Source organism: Podarcis gaigeae (assembly GCF_964106915.1).
Source record: "Podarcis gaigeae genome assembly, chromosome: 1".
NCBI lineage: Eukaryota > Metazoa > Chordata > Lepidosauria > Squamata > Lacertidae > Podarcis > Podarcis gaigeae.
In genome coordinates this window covers 83,880,602-83,899,585 of record NC_139678.1, presented here as the reverse complement: position 1 = coordinate 83,899,585, position 18,984 = coordinate 83,880,602, and the positions used below count along the sequence as shown (strand labels likewise).

Sequence of the window (18,984 nt, the reverse complement as noted above, 5' to 3'; positions counted from 1 at the left end):
ACTATTATAAAATTGAGCTGTCTGCACCAGCCTATTCCAGATGGTGGTGGGGCTTCCTGGTAGCATAGCTGCAATTCCAAAGCTCTATGTTTTCACATGCCAGCACTGTGTACTGATCCTGCTTGTTTTGCTCTGCTGCTCTTGTCCCCATGAGCATGGCTAAAGGTGGTGAATTCCTTTAAACAGAAGTAGCCACCTGCATTTTTGAGATTTTTGGACTCCTCCTAGTGTCTTGTAATGCTTCTGTGCCAGAGGGTATAGATCAGACTGGCAACAGACTTGCGAGGGGCGGGCAGGAAAACTACCAGCCTCATTTCTGGCAATGAGTAACGTAGGTGCTGGAACAGAAGTCGGCTAAAGTAAATAATGCAGGTGTGGTGCAGCTTTAGGCCTTCTAATGTGATAAGCGAAGATTTCCAGTACTAACCTCTTGAGGCACTTATACATTGGTGGACTTCAAGGGAGCTGGCTTCGCATGTCCTGCCCAACTCTCCTCGCCATCCCAAAGTCAAGAATGCAGCTCTGCCTCTGGTGACGTGACAATCTCCATGGCATGGAGAGGAAGTAAATTTGGACGGGGCACCAGGACTGTTTCCAGAGAGGAGAGAACTGGGAATGTCTCTGTGAAGGAGGTGTGAGTGGGGAAGACTGCCGTGTACGAAGGATGGGGGGGCATGTGTTGCAGATGTCAGCTGGCATGTTTTGGTTTTCCAGTGCAAGGCTCGCGCCCGGGCAAGAATGTGCAGCTGACCGAAAACGAGATTCGGGGCCTGTGCCTGAAGTCGCGAGAAATCTTCTTGAGCCAGCCCATCCTGTTGGAGCTGGAAGCCCCGCTCAAGATTTGCGGTGAGTTTCCAACCTACTGTTTAGTACAGTCTATAATTGCTCAAGCGGGATAAATCTGAAATGCATCTCAATATTTTGGTAAACTGGGAATACCTATATCCCCCTCCCCATGAGCGGCTTTTGTTCATCATACTTTTATTCAGTCTGTGGCGTTTACATTCATGTATGAATGTATTCGTTAAGTTCTGCTCCATCTGTACTGTTTTTGGAGATGGGTGGTAAGTTAATGCTATTGTTGCTGCCTCAGCCAAGGGGGGCACTGGCCCATGGCCCAGGTGGTTTGAGAGACCCACAGACCTCCCCTCTAAGACTGCAATCTGCCTGCTCACTCTGTAGGTCACTTAACCTCGCCACTGTCTGCCAGTGATGAACCTTCATCTGATTCCTTGTTCATTTTGGTTTCAGGCAAGTTGACATTAGGAAGGACAAAAGTCACAGGGAGGTGTGAATTAAAAGTGGCAGAGAAGGTGGCAGAAGTCAGAAGAAAGTGATCAAAATGAAAAGGAGAGGGAGAGGGAGACAGGCAATATCAGCAGGTGAAAGGAAGTAGAAGGAGGGGAGAAGATGAAGAAAAAAGGATAGTAATATTTGAGAACATAAAGAAGCAGAGAGGAAGAGGTAAGGGGTGGGGCCAAGAGTGGAGAATGGGTGAGGCATGAGGACATGGAGAGGACAAAGGGGTTCACTGGTACCCTGTGCATAAGACCTCAGTAACCTGGACCTGGACCTGTGCCGCCGCCTCTTCCTTAGAAGCACATCAGACCCTTGCAGCTGAGAGGAGGAAAGAGGATCATCTGCATTTGTACCCTTCTTGGTCTCTTGCTCTCTCCCATGCTCAGAACAAGAGAGAGCTGTTTTATGATCCGTCTTACATTTCCAACAGTTCCATCAGCGCTCCCCTTCTGTTACCAACTGACTCCCTCCCTTTTCCAGGTGACATCCATGGGCAGTACTATGACCTGCTCCGACTCTTTGAATACGGGGGCTTCCCCCCAGAGAGCAACTACCTCTTCTTGGGTGACTATGTGGACCGAGGGAAGCAGTCGCTGGAGACAATCTGCCTGCTCTTGGCCTACAAGATTAAATACCCTGAGAATTTCTTCCTGCTGCGGGGGAACCACGAGTGTGCCAGCATCAACCGCATCTATGGCTTTTATGATGAATGTGAGTGCAAGGCTCCTATTTAGAACTGTGGGTGTGCAAGTGTGAAGGGTGGAGAGAGGATAGGGATGGGGAACCAGAGGATCAGGGTCTAAATGTGGCCCTCCTAACCTGTCAGTCTGGCCCCCCAGCATCCGTCTGTCCTTACTGGGATGCTCTTCTTTTTCTCCCTTCCCCCTGACCCTGGCCCCCTACATTGCAGGAGCATGGCTTCTCAAAATAGACCCCCTGCTTTCTCTCTCTTTCCTTGCTAATGTTTCCCGATTCCCCCACTTTTTGCAGGTAAAAGGCGCTATAACATCAAACTGTGGAAGACCTTCACGGACTGCTTCAACTGCCTGCCTATCGCTGCCATTGTCGATGAGAAGATCTTCTGCTGCCATGGAGGTGGGCCAGCCCCAGAAAAGATGGGGATTGGGTTGGAGGGGAGAAAATGCTGCTCCTGCTGCCTGGTGGCAGAGACTGGCGACTGTGTTTGCGTGGCCTGTCCCAGGTGGTTTGCAACCAGCAGTGTCTCTGGCAAAGAACAAAAGCTGCTGCAGCCACAGGCCGTGGGAGCAACCTACCTTGGAATTAGGTGCCTTGGCACATTGTGAGCTGGCGCTCTTCCTCGGGGGGCGGGCAGAATAAAAGCTCGGGGAAATGTTTACACGAATGGGAAGGTCAAGACTTTTTACAAGGGTTTCATCATTTATTCATTTGTTTTTACTGCAGAGTTTGGAGCGAAGGCTTTCCCCAGGTCTCTTTTGGCCCACTGGGAAAGCATCAGTTCAGTGCGTGTTTGGCAGGGGTGGATAGGATTCGGGCTTGCAGGATTTGTTTTGTTTGTTTATCGGCACCATAAAATTCAGTAACTGGAGGCAGGTGGACAATAGTGGCTGCTGGCAGAGACAGCTGCCTCCTCCACCCAGCGAGCTCCATATTCTGTGACCTGCATAGACAAGTACACATTTGCAGCTGGGTTGCTCCAGATAAGGGAGTCCAACACACAGGTTTAAAACCATCCAACAGAGCTGCACAGACCTGGTTGATGGCAACCAGTTATTACTTATATTTTATAGGTGAGGAGCACGGAGGCTGAGAGACTAGCAATTAGTAGAAGGCCAGGCACGGAGGAGACTTTAAAAAAGAAGAACTTGCAGCTTTAAGGAACTGTGTGCAATCCTAAGCATATTTAGGGAAATAGGATGCCAAGGATTGAACCTGCTGCTCTACCTACCACTGGGCTAAGGATTGCTGCGGCTGAATATACAACTTGTCCATGGATCAGGCATGTAGGTTTGCAAACAGCTGCAGCCTCTCTTTTTTTTTGGTGCTGTTTGTAAATAATGAAGAATCGGAAACCACGATTGATCCTTACAAATCATCCAAAAACTTACCAGGCTACCTTCTGCTAACTCATGTTGTAGAATACTTAATTCCATTTAGCGTTTCTTTCTCTGTAATTTCCTGATACTGCTTCTTTTTTCCTTCTTGCAATGTGACAAGACGTAAAGTAGTAGCTGGGGTTAGTTAAGGGAAGAGTATGCGTAGGGGGGCAGGCCCAGCCCTACCATTAGGCGGAGTCAGGAGGCTGCCTGCCTGCTTTGGGAGGTGGTACTGAGTGATGTAAAAGGGCGGCAAATGGCTGTTTTGCTTTATTAATATTTTTAACTGTAGGAGAGGTTTGTGTAATTTTTCTGCCTTGGGCACCAGAATAATTTTGCTGGCCTTGGGTACTATATGCCTTGACTCAAAGAAGGGGTGGGTGCCATTCGCTGCTCTGCCTCAGGCAGCAAAATGGCTTGAGCTGACCCTGGCAGAGGGTGTAAATTTGGCACAACTCCCCTCTCCACCTGCTATCCCTTGGCAGCATTGACGGTATGTATATCTTGTTTTCCAGGGCTCTCGCCTGACCTCCAGTCCATGGAACAGATTCGGCGGATCATGAGGCCCACGGATGTCCCTGACCAGGGCCTGCTCTGTGACTTGCTCTGGTCCGATCCTGACAAAGACGTGCAGGGCTGGGGCGAGAATGACCGCGGGGTCTCCTTCACCTTTGGCTCAGAAGTTGTCGCCAAATTCCTTCACAAGCATGATCTGGACTTGATTTGCCGAGCGCACCAGGTTGGGGCACTGAGGCCGCCCTGGAAGAGGGGAGGGTGTCTGGGCTGTGGGAGTGGGAACAGGAGAAGAGCCCTGCTGCGTCAATCAAGGGCCCATCTAGCCTGGCCAAGGGGAAGCCCACAAGCAGGACATGGGGAATATGTACATATTTATGCCTGCTTCACGGTTAATTCTCTGTCCTCTCCCTCTGTTTCTCTTTGCCTTCCCCCTCCAATAGGTGGTAGAAGACGGCTATGAGTTTTTTGCCAAACGGCAGCTGGTGACCCTCTTTTCTGCCCCGAACTACTGTGGGGAGTTTGATAATGCAGGTGCAATGATGAGTGTTGACGAGACTCTTATGTGCTCCTTCCAGGTAAAGACTGTTGAGCATAGCACTTCCCTCTTTTCCTATTGCCAGTACTCTACCCTCTTCCGATAGTGTGTAGGTTGTAAAGGAGGATAGAAGCCTTAAAAAAAAGAGGCAGATTTTTTGGTGATCCACTATCCTGATGCTGGATGCCACATAAGATGTGTGGGACCTCAGGATATGAACACCCCTCTTTTGATTTTAAATGTATCATATAAATTATCTGTCCTATTTCAAAGTGGTTTTCTCTATGCTAAATCGCTTAACAGGATATGTTTCTGTACAAACGTGAACTGGGATGCCCAAATAACCAGCCTTCTGGGGCTACAGTAATTTTTTTTTAAATGTGAAACTTGTTTACATTCTTCCATTGGGAGCTCTTCCAGTTAGCTTTTGCCCAGTGCTCATCTAGAGCTCTGTGCTATTTTTAACTAGGAAAAAAATCCCAAAGCCACAGGGTGATAATATGTATGGAAGAAATTCAGTGTTGCACTCTTCTGATCGTTCCATCAACACAAACACCCCTAGGATCGTTTGAGGGGAGAAGGGAGAATGGGATATAAAAACACCGCCGAGGCAGCTTTTACAGTACATTTTATTTATTTATGTACATGAAATACAATTACCTTAAAAACGAAAGTATAAAAGTGATCATGAAACAATTAAAAGAACAATAAATAGATGAATTAACACTGTATTTTAGCTTAAAAGATTTAAAAATTATGCAAAAATTAGCAGTATCAAAAAGCTACCAAGAAAGAAAACATGTATTGAAATAGATTAGGTCTTAAATCCAGGTCTTTAAACAGGCCTTAAGTGCTGAAAATCTGACTTAAGAGGGCTTCAGTCCTTGTTTTGTTGCTTTGATTATTTAGCATCTGAACAAGAGGTCAAATGGGGTTGTGGGTTGCAATGAGACACTAAACTTTTACCCTGAAAGAAATCTTTTCTCTCCTATCCCCTTCCCCACCCCTCATTTCTTGAATTCTACAGATCTTGAAACCGGCTGACAAGAATAAGGGCAAATATGGCCAGTTCAGTGGATTGAACCCCGGTGGGCGCCCAATCACTCCGCCACGCAACTCTGCCAAAGCCAAGAAGTAACTAGCCCTGCCTGCCCCCCTAGCTGTAGGTGTGGGGCCCAGGCTGTCTTGCGTAGCGGTTACACTGTACAGCGGCTGCTTACCTCCCCAGGGCCCAGCCATGTAATTTTTTTAAAGAAAACGGCTGAATAAGAATTCAATACCAAAAATTCTGCTCCCCTGGGATTGGGGATGTCTTTATTTTTGGGGGTATTTTTGATTGACTTTTTTGCCAACTTTGTCCTGATGTGTGCTCCCCCCTTTCCCCCATGGGGGGGTTACTACATCTTTTTGAATAAACATGTAAGATTCTTATGTAGCTGCTCCTTTGTCGACTGTTTGGGGAGAATAAAATGAATGGGGCTGCATGATGCGGCTTGGAGGATGAAACAAGCTCTCCTTAGGAGGTGTGGAGGAGAGGATGTTGGAAGATTCAGGACAGATAAAATGAAGTCCTCCTTCCACAGTGCCTAGCTAAACGGAGCTTGCTTCCATTAGATGCAGTGATGGTAAACAGCTTTGATGGCTTGAAAAGGGGATTAGGCAAATTCATGGAGGGGAGGGCCTACTGAGAGCTGTAGCAGAGGTGACATGCCTCTGCAATACCAGCTGTTGGGAATCTTAAAGTAGGGAGAGTGCAGTTATGGGCTTCCCAGAGGCATATGGGAAGCTGGGCCAGATGGGGTTTTGGTGCAGCAAGGCTGCACACACATTCTTAGAAATGGGAGCAAGTTACACGATCAAGACAAAGCATCTTAAAAGACATCTTGCCTTCTATCCCCAATTACCTTTCCATATTTCGCCTGCTAAAATCCCTTTGCACTTTGGCTGACATGGAGCCATGGAGTGACTACCTTTGCAGGTTCCTCTGCTTACCAGTTTTAAGACTTTCATGTTGAAAAACTGGCTTGCTTCGGTATCTCTGTAGTCCAAGTTTTCTTCACTAACCACCACCTATATCTTACTCTCCTCATGTACCTGCATTTCCTGCAAGCTTTAAATGGAATAGAGAAGTTGATCTATGCAGTGGCACTATGTGGTAAGACAGCCCCTTTCGTAGAGGCATGAAGGCTTCCAAGCTCTGAAGAGCATAAGTGTATGTGGCATGAATAGCATGAGTTGTGCAAGGGACCCTAAGGATGCAGACAAGGTCCTTATTTTAGGTTCTTCTATATCCATTAGCTCACACAGACCAGTGGATTGGGAATTGGTAAAATACTGTATACTAATGCACCCAATTTAGATCCCAGTAGGGCTGTCCTGAAAGCTCCTATGATACTTTTAACACATGGTACTCCTAACAGGGTTATGTAACACCACCTCCTCACCGTAAGCTGTTTAATGGAGCCTTTCCCCCTGCCTTCTTAATGTGAATTGGTCCGTTGTTGCTTGCTTAATCTCTAGTTAAATCCCAAGCCACAGCACAGTTATCAGCAGTTTGTAGGAATTAGCTGTGGTCTTCAGCCAAGGCAATCCTGCGGGACTTAAGCAAAAAGCAAGGCAGGACACAGGAAGCTGTGCCTAGCCAGTAGAATAGAACTAGAGGCCTACTAAGGACAGATATTTTGGGCCAGGAAAGGCAAGAGTTCTTATTAGATAGATAACTAGCTAACAGCATTTTGAGCTACACTGACAGGGTGGGGATTGATTCTGCATTAGGAGTGGGATTCGGCTGATGAATCCCACCAGTGAAAATTGTGCAAGGATTTCCGCTTGCACAACATGGTTCCCCCATTGCAAAATAAGCTCTGGGAGGTGTTAGGAGAACCCCTAGAGCAGCACAGGATGAGGATTGTTCTACCTGGCAAGCCAAAATGCGATAAGAGCACAATGCTGATTTCCTCCCCTGGAGTCCATCTGGAAAAGACATCAGGTCTGGACTGTAGATGGGCAGTGTTGTCTTACCAGAGGGACGGACTTCTTAAAGAGCCTTTATATTGTGGCAACAGAGGATAACAAAGTACATTTGCCAATGATTCTGATGCTTGTAGTTAGGGCTGAAATATATTCACCTGCCTGCAGAAGGAAAGAGGAAATAGCAATGCTCTCCTTTGCTACCTCCTGTGCTTTACATAGTACTGCAGTTTACTAATACCACCCTGACTGCTACAGATGCCTCTCCTGTAATCAGCCTTCAATTCCCATCTGCCCGACAGCTAAATTATAGGTTTAGCAATGAAACAGGTTAATTACAAGGGAGGAAGAGAAGGCTGGCTCAAGAGGCGTGGAATGGAAGGCAGTAAAAAGAAGGCTACAGCAACTGATGGATAACCACAGCAACAATTCACACCACAGTCAAAACATCTTTAAAAAATTTATTAGAAAATAAGTATTCTACGTCTATGGATGTTAGCCATAAACCCACTGGAGGAAGGTCTAATCTCTCGCAGCCGCCTCCCTTTCAAAGACGTGCAGTAATACTTTAGCAAAGAAGGTAGATCTATGTGTCTGTCTCAGTGTGGTTCTATCTACAGAAGGTTTTTTTCTCCATGATGGAAGAACCACACAATTCAGTGCTGATTCCCTGGGGAGCAGCAGGAGAGCTGAAGAGGGGCAGCCTGGGATGCAGCCCCAAAAAGGGCTCAAGCTGCTTAGCTTGAAACATCTCATTTCTAGCAGTAGAGGTATCATGCACCAGTAGCTGGGGGACCTCTCACGTTTCTCCCTCACTGTCTTCTGCCAACACCTCTTGGCTTGTACATGAGTGGACCAAGGGCTGTGATGGGCTGAGGACCGAGCCAAAGAACAAGGAGCGAAACTGCAAATGAAACAAAAGCAGGGCAAAGACATGTCTTGGAGGTGCAGGTTTGCAAGAGATCTAGAAATAGTACGCTGTTGATATACCAGAATCTTGCAAGGTTGATAATATTAAAAATGTATTAGGTTAAGAAAGCCATAGAAATATACCGTATTTTTCTCTCTATAAGACGCACCAGACCATAAGACCATAGTTTTTGGAGGAGGAAAACAAGAAAAAAAAATATTCTGAATCCCAGAAGCAAAAACAGCAAGAGGGATCGCTGCGCAGTGAAAGCAGCGATCCCTCTTGCTGTTCTGGCTTCTGGGATAGTTGCGCAGCCTGCATTGGCTCCATAAGACGCACACACATTTCCCCTTACTTTTCAGGAGGGAAAAAGTGAAGTCTTATAGAGCAAAAAATACAATACTTGAAAATAAGCATATGGCATTCAGTGGGGGGCATGTTGTGGTCACGACCTGAGTGTTCAGCTAGTTTCCATGTTCCTCCAAACCACTCCCAAGCTAACAGCATCTCTTAAGTGTCTAGTTTCTACCACACCCTACCGATTCCCTTCCACTGTCTTAAAAAACCCAGATTTTGCAATCGTGCCATTACCAAAGCTTGACTGCTGCCACTGGAATTCTATGGCTCTGCTCCAGCTACAGATAGTCATGATTAAGGGCCAATGAACAAGCAAGCTGTTAAGTGACTGCAGCCTCTTTGCTTTCCATGGAAGTCTAGTTTCAATGAACTTTAACTGAATCAAGTAAGGGATGTGCAACATATTACAGTGCTAGCAGGTACATATTCCAAGGCTCAACATGCACCCTCTTGTGACCTGTACTGTGTGGATGCACACTGCCGAAACAGACTATGCCTATCATGCTTTCCTGTACTGAAACAGATTCCACCTACTTTGCCTCCTGCATTATGGGTACATTCTGAACCACTGAATGCACACCCACTAGAATTGTAAAGTGGTCAAGAGATCTGCAGGGCCACAATGCCTCACACTTTCCACTACACATTCATGCTCTGATCCCTCTGCACGTACCCTTTTTTGTGGCGGTGTGCCAGGCACAGTTCCCTCAGGATCGCTTTCCAACTCCCTTGTATCAGAAAAGGTGCGTCTTGAGGGGAAGGTGGGGCTGGGAGGGGCTTCTGCCCCCTCTGTGCCATCGCAGGTGGTTTCCATGGCTATCATGTAGGCATCAATGTCATCACCAGCGAAATCGTAAGCAGGCTTGGATGTGCTGGCATGAGAGAGATATAGAAGCAGAGATGTGAGGAAGCACCTTCTGTGAAGAGACACCCCCCCCCCCCAACAAATAGAAATGGTTTCTTTTTGGGGACTCACAACTAAGGTGTTTGTTTTATTGACAAGAGAGTTCCAAGAGAGAAATTCAATAAGCTAGAAGGAAATCATAGGGTTGGAAGGGACGTCATAAGGCCTTCATCTCTCACAGCCTTATCCATTTAAGCAAGCCCCAGTTCCAAACACACTGACACAAACTACCTAAGTTTAAAAGGCTAAAAATGACAAAATGCTTAACAGAAAGCTGAGACACTGAGCTGTTCCAAGAGTAACCAAGGCAACCGTATATAGCTGCTAAGATGGTAGCTCAGGTCAGGACAGGCAGATCTGTTCACTATGCTATAAAAACACATATGACAAAATGATGCCAAGAGCACAGAATTAATCCTTTCCATGTGCCAAGCAGAGACGGTGCTCCTACCAAATATATCATTGTCCTCTCGGACCCTCCCTGCACCCTGCTCCACTTCAGGGCGTGCCAGATTTTGTGGTGCAGGAGCTTCAACCCTGCTTACCTGTTGTTGTTCTTCTGTGAACTCTCTCTCTCAGCCAGAGTGGCCAAGACCAGGTGCACGTTCAGCACAGGGTCCTCCAGGGTGAAGATGGCTGGCCTGCGAGGAGAGAACTGGTGAGAGCAGGATTCTCAAGGCACAGGCTTGGGGGCTAAAGGGGAATCAAGGGGGGATGGCAGAGAAAGCTGCCGCTTAATGGAGCCAAGGACCCTACTCTTGCTGCTGGCTGTTACAGGACTGGCAACAACCAGGGCTGCTCTTCTGGACAACCTCACAAGATCAGACCAAAGGACCATCTGGTCCAGCACTCTCGCTTCTGCAGTGGCCAACCAGGCCCCCCTAGGAAGCTTGCAAGCATGATGGCAACTAACCATCCCATGCAGATGTTCCCCAGCAGCTGGCATTCAGTGGCCTACTGCCTCCTGCAGACGGGAGCATCATTTAGCCACGAAGGTGCTTCCCCTCGTGAAGGCCTACCTGCCAGGGATGTCAAAGTGGATGTTGAGGGGGAGATTTGAGGACTCAGCAAAGCTCAGAAGGCCCTGTTAGAGAGAGGTGAAATGGGTTGGAAAGAGCACAAGGCCACCCATTTCAAATGAGGGCAAGGAGAGGGGAATAACTCACCCGGAATTCCTTGAGGCAGAAAGTGACTTGCGTCTCTTCCTTGACATGGAAGGCCTGGAACTCGTCCTCGCTCAAACAGAGCTCAGTCACCATCATCCGGCTGGGCTCTGAGGGAGAGGTGGGGATCAAAGAAGGCCCTTGTTTGACAGCTACCGCTGTCTATGTTTCCCACAAGAAAACTGCTAAGGATAAACTGCTAGCCACATAAAGGCAGGCCAGGGACCCTGCAGGAACTCTCCACATCCTATCATCCCCAGTTGCACATATAGGATGCCCTCATATGTGATCTAAAGGTTCTTGAATTGGGCAAATTAAGTATCCCATCCTTTGATGGGCTTTGATGGAAGCCGGGTCAAGGCGGGCAGCTCACCTGTCTCTTCTTCCAGGTAGCTACGCAAGGTCACCTTCCCAGAAGGGCTGGCACCCAGGGTCACCTCAGCCTGTGTCAATGGAAAATGCACCACAGCATCCACCAGTAACCTGAAATAGATGAAGGAGGGACAGAGAAAGGGGCTGAGAGGGGGAAGTGGCTTTTATGGCTGAACATCCCCACTTTCCTTCTGCATATAATACTCTTTGCCCTAATTAAAGAACCATGGCACAGCATCAGCCCACACAAAGCATCCGTTGATTCCCAGACCCAATAGCAACCCATGTTCCTCATTCCTTCCACGCTGCAGTTGATGCATCTTTAGACCGGTCTATGCACATCAATTGCAAGAACGTTCATCGATCCCATTCCCTTCTCCCTATACTGCAGTCTCTCTCAACCATACCATGGTCCCACCTGGGAGGGGCATGAAGAGCATGAGCACACTGCCCTGTGTCAAAGACTGCCTGCAGGGATTCACAGTCCTGGAATGACAAGTCATGAGTCTTGATGACACCTGCAGAGACATAAATAAAGAGTGTCACAGTGGGAAATGGCTCCAGGGCATTCTGTCTCCCGGAAGACTCTGAGCAACACAAGGAGCAGACATAAGGAGAAGGCAGCAATGGTCTACCCCACCCAAGGCCTAAAATGGAAAGAGCAGCAGCCACCAGACATTGGGGATGAAGGAAAAACTCTAATGAAGTATTTTCTTTCTTTCTTTCTTTCTTTCTTTCTTTCTTTCTTTCTTTCTTTCGAAATACTTTAAAAAGCCTTGTTTTAAAATGGAATTGTTACAGCCAGTTCATGTTAGTACAAATCTTTAGATTCAAGATGCATAGATAGTGACTGGATTACTGCACAAGCAACACCTGTTGCTGGAAAAGTGCTTTTGATTGTTGCAGAATGCCAAGACACCTTCAGGTTAAATGTACCAATCTGGAAGTCTGCCAGGCACAGCCTCCATCTCCTCTTCCTTCTCATGCATCTCAAGATTCCTCCATCTTCTGCATTAAGTGAAACGGGCTGATCAGTGGTTGAACCACCAAATTGCCGTGTGAAAGAATGGAGAAGTGAAAAAACTGAGAAGCTTGTTTCTATTCATACGAACCTTTCTTTTTCCCATGAAATTTAAAGCAAAAGTGCAGAGGGATTTCAAATGAGGATTCTGATTAAATGAAATAAGCTTATGCTAGTGTTTTCAATGGAAATGCTGTTTACTGGGATAGAGAAAGATAAAAGCAGATACAATAAAAGAAGCACAAATGAAGCTAGAATTAGTGGGCTTTGCCTACCATTGGCACTGGCTTCTCTTTCTGCTGGCCTCTCTGCCTTCTGGCCTGCCACCACTGGTGAGAACCCTCACATTTGGGAGACATCAGTCACCGCTGTGTCCCTACCCTCTGCCCCCATTAGAATAGGACCATGATCTTCAATTATGCTTTTTTGCAGAAACCAGCTAGGATCCTTACTCAGGGTTGTGGATTCTCTGCATCTCTTTGTTCCTCAGGATTAAGCGAGGCAGAGGGCTCATGACTCACAAAATTGATCTTCACTGCATTCTCCCTTCCTTGGCTGCTCCCTTTCTTGGTTGTATTATTTTCTCCCCATGCATTTGGAACATCTCATGGCCCTGTCTCCTAACTCAGTATCGGCAGCCTGATGGACTGCACTGGAGATGGCACTCAAGGCCACACTTTCAGCCATATTTATCCCTACCATATTAGCTGTGATTCCTGCACTGCAAAGGGGTTAGACTAAAGGACCCTTTGAGTCCCTTCCCAGACTACATTTCAAGGATTCTACATCTTCCAGTGTATCACTCTGCACACCCAAGTAGGGTTCCTCCTCTTCCCCACCCCCAACACTCACCATATTTGCAGTACAGCTTCACACGGAACCGGCTATGGTGGGAACTGAGCGAGATGAGGCATTTCTCCACAGTCTTCTCCAGTGAGGGGAGTGAGCGGAAGATAGCCAGGAAAGACTGGAGGGAACGAAAAGGAAAGCCAGAGTTCTGTGCATGTGGTTTCCTCAAAAGGGAAAGCCAGGACCAGTGTGGGGCAGTGGTTAGTGTCTGACTAGGCCTGGGGAGACTAAGGTTCATATCCCCACTTAGCTTCAATGTGTCATCTTGGGCCAGACACTATCTCTAGGCTTATTCTACCTCACAGGTTTGTCATGAGGATAAAACTGAGGGGAAACAGAGACCACCTATGCCACAGAGCGGAAAGATGGGCTATAATGAATGTAATGGAAAAAAACACTCTAGTGCTGAAGCCACTAACTTTGCCTCAGAGAACTGAGCTGGGGTGCTCTGATTCTGGCAGAGTTACTTCCAGGAGCAGTAAAAACAATTCAGTTTTGAAAGTCTGAACAAATACTGCTTTCTTGCCACTTAGTTGAGCAACAATAGGGAAGTGCAATGACCTTAATGTGAGCTGCAGATGGAGCTTGGAAGGCACTCATTTCTTTAAGCCTTGGAAAGTATTTGTCGCAATCAAAAGAGGGTGAAAAATTATAGTGGCTTATAAAAATAACCTGTATATTGAAAGCTCTCCTCCACCCTTAAAGACACAAACACCAAAACATTCTTCTACCTATCCTTACACTGCTGAATCAGGCCAAGCATCCATCTAAAGCAGCGTTCCAATGACCATGGTCATCTAGATGCTTCTGAGAAGCTAGCAAGCAGGGCATTAAGGCAATGTCCTTAAGTTTTCCCCCCTTAGCATTGTTACTCAGAGGTATATTGCTCCTCAACCTGGAAGTTCCATTCAGCATCATGTCTAATACTTACTGAGACACCTATTACTTCACCATCTTATCAGAACGGAACTTAGGGAGATGGAAAATCCTTGACTTGGAAGGATCTGTGCAGCACAATATTGAGCACATTTCAACCACTCAACCCACTGAGTGCCTGCTGTTTTGCTTAAAAAAACAATAGTGCATGTGGAAAAAAATAACTAAATGTCAGAGAATTACTTAGCCAAGCCTCTTCTCTGATATGCCGTTTTTGCAACCATGTAGTGATTTTTCACCACTATCACCTGCAGTGCAAAGTGGTACATATGGGGTGTTTGTGCAGACCAGGCCATCATTGGTGCTTGCAAAGAGAACTATAGGCAACAATTACCAGGTTGGAGTTCATTGGTCTTCTGATAAAAGCCTGCATTGCCCCATCCTGACCTTTCAACAGCCCCATGTGGGCCCCTCACCTTCATGAGCACTTTGCACCGGAAACCACCTGCATCCAAATCAGATTCTGATTCCCCTGGCTGGTAGAGCTGGAAGAAGAGCGGGGCAAACAGGAAGCAGGCGTAGGCCGAGCGGGATGCATTGACTGTACGCAAGGAGAGCTGGGGAAAGAAGGATGGGAGGTGTCATTAACTCCATCATTGTCACAGAGAAGATTCCCCACACCCCTCTTAGCTTCCTTGTCCTAAGTAGTTGAAATCCTGCTTTCTAAAGACACAGCATTGCTGCCTCCAAAACAGGACAAACTTGCATCATCAAACAGCTCCCAGAACATACAACATGCTGATCAATGAGACAGCTGCAATGGCTTAGGCCAGAGGAACCTGTGGCTCTCTGGATGCTGCGGGACTACAACCCCCACCTTCCCTGATCCCTGGATGTGCTGGCCAGGACAAGTGGGAGCTGGCAGTCCAAGTCCAAGGTCACATACTCCATCCCCAGCCATGCAGAGTGATTGCAATACCAGGATAGTGTTGCTGTTCTGCAGCAGAGACTCCCCTCACTTAGCTTGCAGATGATGTCTCACTGATAAACGTTCCATTCTGAGAGTTATAAGCAATAAACACACTGGACAGACCCTCCCTACTCCTCCCAGCCTGCCAACCTACCCCTTCTTGAAGAGGCTCAATGTAGATTTCATCTCCGACACGGGAAAGAGAGTGCACCGCTTTCCCCAGGGCTGCACAAGAGACAAAAGAACACTGAGCAGGTATGGATCAACATAAGCCTCTTCTGATGTCTGATCTTGCATTCCACCTCAGCCTGCCTCTTTGTGCAGGCTGAGACCATCCCCTGCAGAATCCCTCTTCTATTAAATAACCACCTGGGCCTATTATTTACTCAGAAGCCCCAGACATGCCAAAACATGCATCATTCTTCTCATGTCACACTCCCATACAGGTATCATAACCCCACCCTCCACACACACACAAATGTGCGTGTGCACACACACACACACAAATGTGTGCATGCACACACTCATTCTCACTTGCTACTCTTACTATCGTCTCATCAGGAAAGTCCCCTTATAGAGAAGCTGTAGTCCATGCACTGCTGGACTACAACTCCCATCATCCCTGACAGATGACCTTGCTGGTTCTGATGGGAACTGAAGTCCAACTAGAGAATGACAGGTTCCCTACACCTGCCTTCACAGGTTTAGAAGCTCATTTCAGGAGGCTTCCCTTCTTCCTGTAACCATACACAAGCCCCTTTCCCGGTCAAACATCAAGCAATAGTCAACTTTGCCCACTGCTGAATACCCCAAATCCAAATAGTTACCGTAAATTTCGCTCTATAACACGCAGATTTTTTCTCCTAAAAAGGAAGGGGAAATGTCTGTGCGTGTTATAGAGCGAATGTGTGGTCCCTGGAGCCGAAAAATCAAGCAAAAATCAAATCGCGGGGCTGCACCTGCACAGAGAAGCTTGAAAAGAGGAAGCGGCTGCTTTCCTGCATTCTGCCTCAGGGTCTTACTGCCCACCCTTCTCTGTTTCCTTGCTGTGTTTGCTGAAACGGAACAAAGAGCAGGGAAAGCCCCTCCCCTCCAGGCAAGCTCTGGTGCTGCTGGGGGAGAGGGAGAGAGAGGGGGGAAGGGAGAGAGAGGGGGGGGGAGGGAGCGAGGGAGGGAGGGAGGGAGAGAGAGAGAGAGAGAGAGAGAGAGAGAGATGGCTGGCTGGCTGGCTTGGGTGGGGGAAAACTTTTGCCTTCCTTTCCTCCCTACCCCTCTCCTGCATTCTTAGCCAGCTGCTTCTCTGCACACCCCTCTCCTGCTCCTTGTCCCTTCTGTGTTTTTCCTTCCCTCCCCACTTAAAATGTGGTTACAAAGCATAGATCCTCAGGATCTTTGCATTGGGTCACCCCAAATTCACCATCAGATCACATAGCATGTCCATGGCTACAGCCTGCCCCCCCCCAAATCACGCACCCACTGTTGCCTGGGGCTGCAATGTGCAAAAATGTGGTTAAAAAGCATGGATCCACATGGATCCTCAGGATCTTTGCATTGGGTCACCCCAAATTCACCATCAGATCACATAGCATGTCCATGGCTACAGCCTGCACCAAAAAAATCACGCACCCACTGTTGCCTGGGGCTGCAATGGTGCAAAAACGTGGTTAAAAAGCATAGATCCACAGGGATTCTCAGGATCTTTGCATTGGGTCACCCCAAATTCAACATCAGATCACATAGCATGTCCATGGCTACAGCCTGCACCAAAAAAATCACGCACCCACTGTTGCCTGGGGCTGCAATGGTGCAAAAACGTGGTTACAGAGCATGGATCCACAGGGATTCTCAGGATCTTTGCATTGGGTCATCCCAAATTCACCATCAGATCACATGTCTGTGGCCACAGCATGAAGCCCAAAAATGATACATCCACTGTTTCATTCAGAATGTTTATTCCCTTGTTTTCCTCCTCTAAAAACAATGTGCGTGTTATGGTCAGGTGCGTGTTATAGAGCGAAAAATACGGTAATCTTGCCTCACCTTTCACATTGCCCCCAGTAATTGTGCACTTCATGCCAAGGCAGAGAAGCCTCAAAGTTCCCCCACACCAGACACAAGGTGGGGGGAACTAAACATCCGATGTATTCACCAAGTACACTGTGGCCAGCTCTGTTTTCTAATGGAAGGAACTCCCCAGAACTCCAAGTAGATGCTGAGGGGTGAGGAGAAAAAGAATGTATATGTACACATACATCACACATACATTGTTACAACTAACCATTTCTTAGACTGCTTCTACAGACCAAGGATAAGCTCCACTAGTATTGCGATCATCAGAATACTTTGAAATCAAGTATAACCCATTGCGACTGGAGTTTTTATTTCCTATTTTTTCCAGTTGCCTTCCAAAGCAAAGTTCTAATCTAATAGTTTGTAAATAAATAAATAAATAAATAAATCTATCATTTTCTGACACAGAGATATTGTAAGATCCCTAATAGGTTAAAAATTCACACCCCCTCTACCCCATTAACATAAAAGCTAAATGAGGCATACTTTTAAAGGGTTTATAGGAACTATAGGTAGAATTTAATTTGCACGGCTGGAGGATTTGGATTGCACTATGCCATTCTGAAAATTAAAACCATCTCCCCCAGAAGGTGCTATTCACCCTATGAGGGAAAATATACATCCTTAGCACAGCGCGCGAGTGGGCAGGTCAGTTTGGGGGCGGCTCGTGGGCTGGTCAAATGACCTCCACCTGCCGCTTCTGGCCCATGGGCCTTATGTTGGTGACCCCTGATTTAATCTTTTCTTACCTATGCCCCTGCTTGCGTTGCTCACCATCCCAGTTAACTCCTCACCCTGTCCCTCCTTCTTCCTTTACAGTTCACCCAGGCCCCATCCCCTCACACCTTGCACTTCAGACTTTCTCCCCTCCCCGCCCAGCACCACCAGTGCTGCTGCTGCTGATGACGACAGAGAGATCTTGGCTGCTGTTTTCTCTCCTTCCCAGATCAGCAGCCAGTGTTCTCCTTTGCTCCCCGTCCCACTGCCAGCATCATGACAGTCTTACAATTTTATTGCATGCTAAAAGCTTTGTGGGCCAAGGAGGGGCGGGGGGGCAGCTGCCCCCCCAAATCCTGGCTATGCCCATGTGGATTTTGCAAGGAGTCATTCCTTTTGCATGGCAGCACCTGTACATTAGAAGTGCCAATTCTGAAGACCAAAGGAATGCAGTTCACACATACTGGCTAATTAAACTGATCAGAAGGCCTTATGGGCTTTATATACCAAGAATAGCATCTTGAACTCTGCCCAGCACTGAACTGTCCAAAGTTTGCAAAAGGCACTCCTAGCCACTGAGGTCCCCAATGACAGGAGGTTGGACTAGATGACCCTCAGGGTCCCTTCCACCTCTACAATTCTATGACAAAGTTGGATCCAGGAGCACTCCAAGCTTGAGTGCTTTTCATTGATGCAGCAAAATGCCTAGAAAAGATACTGAGAAGTAGATTTGTCAGTCCATTCACCTAGCAACTGGCTTAACACTTTCGAAAAACCTTTCTCATCTCTGCGTTGGCAACTGTGCATGGGAACAGTGTTCCTTAGGCAGACTGATTTGGCCCTGGGGGTGCGGGCGTCCAGAAAGACGGTAACAGTTTGAAAAGCGCGTGCAAGAGGGGAAGGGTTCTTGTCCCTGGACAAAATAAGAGCGCCTCAGGACAGAAGCTGCACCTGGTGACCTAGCCATACGGCGCGTTCCAGAGGCACAGGCACATTCCAGAAGGGCCGGCGTTGGCAACCCAAAGCTGGAGGAAGGAAATGCCTCGTCAGAGCTCCCAAGAAAGCCTTGGGATACCGACAGAAGCACGTCTTTAACGGTTGATTCCCAACCCCCTACGGCGGCCTCAAGCGCCCTTACACACGCGGCCGGTTGCTTTAAGGAACTAGCGGCCGGGCTACAGCCGCCCCCCCCCCCCGGAGGCTCCTCTTACCTCCCCACCAAAGTCATACCAAAGTTCCGAACTCGCGCTCTCAGGCCGCCCACCTCCGCGCGCCCGACGCTGCCTTCTCATTGGACAGCGTAGCTGTCATCTTCCAGGAGAGCGGAACGCAAGTACGGGCAGGTCGGGGCAAATGATCGAACCCTACTTCCGTTCACGT

The 18,984-nt window shown here is 47.6% G+C and overlaps 2 protein-coding genes across 5 annotated transcripts in view; one reads left to right on the top strand and one right to left on the bottom strand.

The window, feature by feature from the left end:
• PPP1CA (protein phosphatase 1 catalytic subunit alpha) overlaps positions 1-5,856 on the top strand; it is an 8,125-nt gene extending 2,269 nt beyond the window's left edge. Inside the window, exons 2-7 of the mRNA XM_083728631.1 lie at positions 715-846; positions 1,780-2,010; positions 2,290-2,394; positions 3,890-4,113; positions 4,331-4,465; positions 5,453-5,856. Coding sequence (XP_083584757.1) covers positions 715-846; positions 1,780-2,010; positions 2,290-2,394; positions 3,890-4,113; positions 4,331-4,465; positions 5,453-5,563 — 938 coding nt within the window. The 3' untranslated portion in view covers positions 5,564-5,856. The remainder of the gene's footprint in view (positions 1-714; positions 847-1,779; positions 2,011-2,289; positions 2,395-3,889; positions 4,114-4,330; positions 4,466-5,452) is intronic.
• RAD9A (RAD9 checkpoint clamp component A) lies at positions 5,041-18,984 on the bottom strand. 4 transcript variants are annotated; one of them, XM_083728488.1, is made up of 12 exons: positions 18,816-18,984; positions 16,858-17,029; positions 14,972-15,042; positions 14,324-14,464; positions 12,975-13,089; positions 11,520-11,619; positions 11,103-11,212; positions 10,733-10,839; positions 10,586-10,650; positions 10,118-10,207; positions 9,336-9,537; positions 5,041-8,299 (listed from the first exon to the last, which is right to left on the bottom strand). In XM_083728488.1, the coding sequence occupies exons 2-12, from the start codon at positions 16,889-16,891 to the stop codon at positions 8,195-8,197; spliced, it is 1,140 nt and encodes a 379-aa protein (XP_083584614.1). In that variant the 5' UTR covers positions 16,892-17,029; positions 18,816-18,984; the 3' UTR covers positions 5,041-8,194. The 4 variants fall into 4 exon arrangements, with proteins under 4 accessions (XP_083584614.1, XP_083584611.1, XP_083584612.1 ...); XM_083728485.1 differs by having other exon boundaries at positions 9,336-9,534; positions 10,112-10,207; positions 18,816-18,982; XM_083728486.1 differs by having other exon boundaries at positions 9,336-9,534; positions 10,112-10,207; positions 18,351-18,822.